General features: G+C 47.9%; 1 protein-coding gene across 4 annotated transcripts in view; it reads left to right on the forward strand.

The window, feature by feature from the left end:
* IGSF11 (immunoglobulin superfamily member 11) overlaps nt 1-4,473 on the forward strand; it is a 104,792-nt gene extending 100,319 nt beyond the window's left edge. For all 4 annotated transcript variants that reach the window (XM_041411091.1, XM_041411090.1, XM_041411088.1 and 1 more), the window contains exons 5-7: nt 544-666; nt 898-1,048; nt 1,676-4,473. In XM_041411091.1, the coding sequence (XP_041267025.1) occupies nt 544-666; nt 898-1,048; nt 1,676-2,126 (725 nt within the window). In that variant the 3' untranslated portion in view covers nt 2,127-4,473. The remainder of the gene's footprint in view (nt 1-543; nt 667-897; nt 1,049-1,675) is intronic.
* The last annotated feature ends 2,308 nt before the right edge of the window (nt 4,474-6,781 follow it).

The following is a 6,781-nucleotide window of genomic DNA, read 5'->3' on the forward strand; positions in this document are numbered from 1 at the left end:
CTCTGATCAAACTGGTGTTTCCCAGCATCAAGTCCCACCCTTAGGTTTTCTTAGCCTAGGTGTCCTGATCAAATACTGATAGCTGTACATTTGCCCTTTATCTTGCTATATTTTAAGAATATGCCACCTTTCAGTTTCATATAATTCAGGAATGAGGAATATTGGCAGAGCAGGAGATGGGGAGCCCAGGGATGGGAGAGTACGGGCTCTGCAGAGCAAGACTGAATTCAACAAGTAGATCTGGGTATAGGTAATTTTGGATCTCTTTCTTCTCTGTTCTCACACAACAGTGAGAGTCCCAAGCTTTCATCTGCAGAAATTCCTCCATAAGATGAGAAAGAAACATCTAGTGTAAGCTCCTTAAGGCCTAATCTTGTCTCTGTGTGTGTATGTGCATGCACAATGCTTCCATCTAAAGGTTATTTCCCAATTTATTTCTCTCTTAATAGTCTCACACCAAAATTCTCTATTTGCTGGCTTTGCCTTTGCATGGTTTTCCTCAAGCGGGGGAGGGATTTAAATCCTTCTTTTCTCTCTGACTAGACCAAGTCCAGGGCACTGTCACTCTCCGAAATATCAGCACTGTGTCCTCAGGTCTTTACCAATGTGTGGCTTCTAATGCCATTGGAACCAGCACTTGCCTTCTGGACCTGCAAGTCATTGCACGTAAGTATTTTGCCAGGAGAGGCTTGGCCACCTGTTTCTGTCTTGTGACAGTAAGGTGTGTAACGTGTTTGCTGTGAGCCACCACATGCCTCTCTATCAGAAGACAATCATGCCCTGGAATGGGAAACATTGCCTTTCTCCCCTCCCAAGCCATGGCAGCTTCATGTGCTTATAGATGGCCACAGCCCATCCCTGATTTCTTCTCCATGCTCTGTTCAATCATCTCCACAGCTCACCCACGGAGTATCGGCCTGATTGCAGGAGCGGTGGCCACAGGTGCCGTTGTGCTCGTTGTTTGCATTGTGTTGGTGGCTGTAGCACTGTTCTACTGGAAAAATAAACACAAAGAAGAAGAAGAGGAGGAAATTCCCAATGAGATAAGGTAAGGTTCAGGGAAAGCTGGTGATGGGGGATCTCCAAGCAAAAGCTGTGGCTGACAGGCTGACAGGAGTGAAATTGGAAGCCTCATTTTTGTTAATCCTGGGTGTGTTCCCCTGGGTCAGGGGAAGATGTCCATATATATTCAGAAAATGGAGAGCAAAATGAAGAATGGTAACAGTACATTTTGCTTTCAGTATTGCCTTTAATGCCTTTAATCCCTTTGCCAGCAAGAGGGATGGGACTTTGTGTTGTTACCTCTGTAGGAGAGTGATGTGGTGGGAATTCTGACCCATAATGCCAAACAGTGATAGCTGAAAAGCTCTGGAGCTGTGATATTCTCTGGTCACAGAGGTTACAGTCACAGCTATCAGTCTCTGGCCCTGCCTGACTTTCTTTGTAGACACATGAGCATGGGTCATTTGCCTCAGTGGCAAATTTGGCACCTGGAGCACACAGGTAGGTCCTGCAGAGAGGGATGAGTGAACAGGCCAAGGAGCAATGCTGATTCACAGTAGTGCTGTCCTTCTCCTTGAATCGATGGATTGACCCCAGCATAGTAGTTAGGGGTGGGGGTGTTGGACAAGTGGGCCAGTGTCCTCCATATGCCCTCACACCTTCTCCTTCCCAGGGAGGATGACTTGCCACCCAAATGCTCCTCTGCCGCAAAGACGTTCCACGCTGATGCGTCCTCATCGGAGAACGACACCCTCACCTCCTCCAACACCTACAACAGCCGCTACTGGAACGACCCCAAAGCCAACCACGCCACAGACTCCTTCACCCGCTTCAGCAACAGCAACGATGCTCACCAGCCTCCCTTCTCCCGCTCAGGGAGCACGAGTGCCCGCCCCGTCTATGCCAATGGCGGCCACCCATCCCCGGCTCCCCCTAAGACACTGGTGGTGACGGCCAGCACGGCGCCGTCGCCTCAGGAGGTGATCCGGAGCAATGGCTCCGTCAGCAGGAAGCCGCGGCTGCCGCACACCCGTTCCTATGCAGTCAGCCAGGCCACGCTGGAGCGGATCGGGGCTGTCCCTGTCATGGTGCCCGCCCAGAGCCGGGCTGGCTCCCTGGTGTAGGACCGAGTTGGCGGCTGAGAGCTGAGCAAGGGGCCTCTCATCCCTGGTGGGGTGAAGAGACCCTACTCCTTCCTGAAAGGCAGCGAGGCTGTGGGGGGGTCACACACTTACCTCTCACCTGCCCTCCCCTCTCGAGGCTGCTGCCAGCTGGTGGGACAGCCCTGGCCAAGCCGCTTTCCCCCCAGCTGCTGGAGCTCCTCGTGCCAATGGACGCCACAGATGTGCCAAGGCCAGAGGAGCAGGGAGGTCGGGACGTGCTCCCGGGCTGCTGGGCCCCAGCTGGGACGTGCACTCGAGCCTGACCCTGGGGGCACTTTTGCTTTTATTTCCGTTGGTTTTGTTGGGGACTGATTCCATTCATTTGGGTCTTTCAGGGAGGGTCGGGAGATATATATATATATATTATTTTTTTCCAGAATTGTTGCTGTTTTGTTTCCAAGAGGATGACGACCTGTGTTGGGGCAGGGAAGGCTGTGCAGCCCCAGCTTCCCAAGGCCCTGGCTCTGCTGTTGGATTAGGGAGTACTGTGCACTGAGGCTGGGTTTGGGGAGGCATGGGACAGGCTGGAGGGGCGAGATGAAGGCACAGCCACCAGCCCAGGCAAAGGGATGGTTGGGTGAGGGTGTGGGCCAGGAAGCATTTGTCTTTGTTTTTTGCAGTTCTTTCCCCCACCTCAGCACACACAGACACACAGAGGCACACACACATACAGACACAAGCAGATCCTCAGACTGGGTGTTTCTCCTGCACTAGGTTAGAGTGCCACCAGAGCCCTATGTATAGCTGTGGAGGATGCAGCCGTCTGAGCATCTTTCCCTGAGACACTCGGTGCAGGGCAAGGTTGCACCGCTGCTGCTGTTGCTGCTGCTGCTGCTGCTCTAGGGCTTGGATCTCTTTTTTTCTTTTCTTCGGGTGTTGCTGGGGTTATTCAGGAGGCAGAGAGGGGCAGGATGGTGTGATGCAGCATCAGGCAGGTTCATGAGGCCTTTATTGCCCCTGGGTTGCTCTGGTTTAGGGCAAGTGACTTCAAACCCCACAACTTTGATGCATGGTGGATTTTATTCATCAGGCTATGCAGAGCTGGGCAGCATGGCAGGGCTTGGAGCCTTCACAGAGAGGCATCAGAGTTTTCATTCCTGCTCTCCCACGTGCACAGACATGTTAGCAGGATTTGTTTCCTGCTTTAGAAAGCAGAGGCTTAATGAAAGCCCACACACTATCTCTTTGCCTCTCCCACTTCCCTCAATGTCCTGAGACTGGGTACAGGTGGCATCTGCCAGTGGCCCTGCCATCTCCTTGCAGCCTGGCAGGTGGTTGTGGGTGGCACCTCTACTTTTTTCTATTGCAACTAAATAGCCTTAATCAAAGCCAAGAGTTGAAACCTCTGAAGGAACCTGATGCCATTTGGAGGGCTGGACTGAGGGCTGGGATTTCCTCTCCTAGAGAGCACTGGTTCAAAGAGGCCACGCCTGGATAGGTGTTTTGGCCCTCCTGCATAATGCCAAGCCTTGCACAGGCAAAGGCTCTGATCACCTCAAAAAGCACCAGAGCCCTCCCAGGTCTGCTCTTGGAAAAGCAATGTGGGGAGTCACAGGTGACTTCCATAGTTCTCACATTGGAAAAAGGGTCTGTTTAAGCCAACAGACTCTTCCTCATCCTGTTTCCCTGTCCCGGCACGGCTTTACTTTCCCTAGCAGTGCACAAACCTTGGGCAGGGCCTTCTACCTGAGCAGTACAAATGCAAGCACAGATCCTGAGGAAGAGGAGGGAGAGGTGAGGGCTGGGTTCCCATGTGGACACACTGGCTTTTTGGGAGACTGGGAGCTCCCAAGCAGCACTAGGTTTGAAGCTTGGCTGAGATTTTGTGCCTTCTTTTCTTAAAATATAAAAAAAAGAAAGAAAAATGAAAGAAAAAGGAGATAAAAACCCCAAAATCCCTTCTTTCCCCCTCTACAGCACTGCATCCAGAATGTGTGCAAACCCCCCTGGTGGTGCAGGCAGGCGCTTGCTCTGTGTGTGCACACATTTCACTGGAGCAGTCCTGTTTCCTGCCTGTCTGCTCACTTTGCTCTGGGTGGTAGGATTGTTGGGGGAAGAAGAGATGCTTTAGAAACCCTAATGTGGGAAGAAAAAAACCCAAAACAATCAAAGAAAAGCCCAGACACATTCTCTCTGCTTTTGTAACAACCCCTGTGTGACATTTACAGGAACACTGCCCTCAGCAGGCGCCCTCCTCTACTGGGAAAGCTCTTCTGGTTCCTACCCTCCATAAGACTGTTTGCTCCTCTTTCTTTGTTCTTTCTAATTGTATAAAATTCAATAAAATTTTATTCATATAAAAAAAGGACTTCTGCCTGCCTGCTGCTGCTTTTTTCTTCCTCCTACCTAATTCTGTAACTACAATGACTTTGGCCATTAATACTTATCCTTGATGTGACTGGCAGTAGGCAGTGACCACGCCACCGAGAGCTGAATGTTATTAGGCCAGCCTATTTGGTAGTGAGCTCTGGTACTAGAGCCTTGTTTTTCTCATTCATAATAGTCTGACACATTGCCCTTGAATGTACAATTTCCCAGGCTTGCAAGGTCGCTACTTCTCTAGACAAAGGTGAGTTTTATTTTCTGTCTTTTGGCAGGGACACCCTGTGCTGCTTTGAGTGATGTGGAAAAATGTTTTTTATAATTGCCAAATTTTGCTCTTGTATTGGTTTTGCAATCAAAAACATGTCATGTTTATCCCAGATTCAAAATCTAAGACAGTCACTGACTTTCTTGGGCATTTGAATAAATTTGATGGGGGAAACTGTTAGGAATTTCACAGAACTGCTGATCCCCATAGACAGAGCATGTGAAGTTTCAGTGTCTGAGCATTCACTCTCTCAGGGCATTAGGGGACTGCAAGGAATACACTTCTTAGTCTGTATCAACAGCTGCTACCAGAAGGTTATTATTAGTTAGGGCAACCTGATGTTTTGCCAGGGATTTTGCATTTTTCTCTCCATGTTTCATTTTCCCTATTTCTTCTCTAAAATCCCACAGATATTCTGAGAGTGATTATTAAAACTAGAAGCCTGAAAATCCAACAGCAGTGGTAACTCAGCCCTGCTGCACATGCATCATATTCTCATTCCTGGGTACTTTTCAAAACCTACTTCCAAATGCTCTTGTAAATGTGTTTTCAGCTGTAGACCTTACTGTAAATAAGACAGCTGCATTGCCATTTTCAGGAAGTTGTCATAGGAATCTTAATGTTTCCATTTGTCACCTTTTGATTGTACAATCTTGATGTGACATTAATAGCATCTTTACATTTTATTCCCATGATAGCCCTGTCAGTATTCTGCTATACTATCCATCCCTTGCCACTGGTTTGCTTCTTACATCATCCTTCTGCACGTCTTGTTGATCCAGAGCAGAATTTCCTTGGATGCAGGATGATTTGCTGAGTTTGTGCAGCACCTGGAATCCAGGTTTGTGCAGCACCTGGAATGCTGGAGTTTTAACCTGTAAATTGTGCCTAGCAAGGCATTGCTGCAAAACAAATAACTAAAAAAAATAATACCAGTTAGATAACTTGATAGTGCTCCAGAGTTTTAATTTATCACTAAAAGTCAAATAGAAGTTCAAGCTGTTGCAGCAGTAAGTGAATGTCACCACTGAAGTGGTTGAGTTTGCTGACAACCTTCAGTTCCACATGTGCCATAGGGATTGTCCACCACATGCCATGGATGTTACTTTAAATGTTGGTACCTATGGCTATTTCACCTTCTAGCAAAGAATATCAGAGAGGAACTTGTTCTGAATCAAGGATTAACTGCACTTTTGAGTGCTGAGACAGAAATAACCATGAGAGGATGCTTCACACTTTAGAAGTGGATATCTTTTTAGAGGCTGGTGTAGATGAGAGCTCAGTTAAAAATATTTGGAAAAACTGGTCTGCAGACTGCCAGAAGTTTTTTTTAACTTACGCAGCTTTTGGACTCATATCTGCTGATTCATCTGAACTAAAAAAAATTAAAATTACTCAGATGCATGCACTTCAACACACTCTTGCTGAAACACAGATGAGTTTCCAGCGGAAACCAGTCTAACAGATGGTATTCTGTCCAAAACTGCCTGGTTTTCCTGTGAGGATGGGGGATGCTCAGGACATCAGTCTTTCTTACATCATGGTTTAGGCCCTCATTAAGAGAACATCAAATCAGGGTAGCCTCAGATGACACCCAGGAGGTAACTGGGTGATTGATGGTACTGGGCGGAGGAAATCAAACAAATATTTTGATATTGGAGGAATGCTCATGATTATCATGGTTTCATCAAGTACATTGGTAAGGTTACTGGATTTTTCTTGAAAGCAACATTTGGCATCCCAGCCTAATTCACTTCAGGCATGCAAGTGTCCCTCTGTGTCTGCACTGAAACCCGGATCTTCCCAGCCACGACACCACTGGTTTGTGAGCAAGTGGATGAGTCTGGACATGTGTCTGCCAGCACCAGGTGAACCAAAAATGGTCTTGAACATTTCTAGCAAGCAGAAAACTGAGGAAGGACATGCCTTTCACAAGCTCCCTTCTGAGCAATCCCAAGCACTCACGTTAACTCATGGCCTCTGTTTAACAGAGGCCTGGAGCAGAGCTGTTGTCAGGTTTCTTAAT

The sequence above is a fragment of the Onychostruthus taczanowskii genome, unplaced genomic scaffold, assembly GCF_017590055.1.
Source record: "Onychostruthus taczanowskii isolate IOZ18803 unplaced genomic scaffold, ASM1759005v1 scaffold34, whole genome shotgun sequence".
NCBI classification, from domain to species: domain Eukaryota; kingdom Metazoa; phylum Chordata; class Aves; order Passeriformes; family Passeridae; genus Onychostruthus; species Onychostruthus taczanowskii.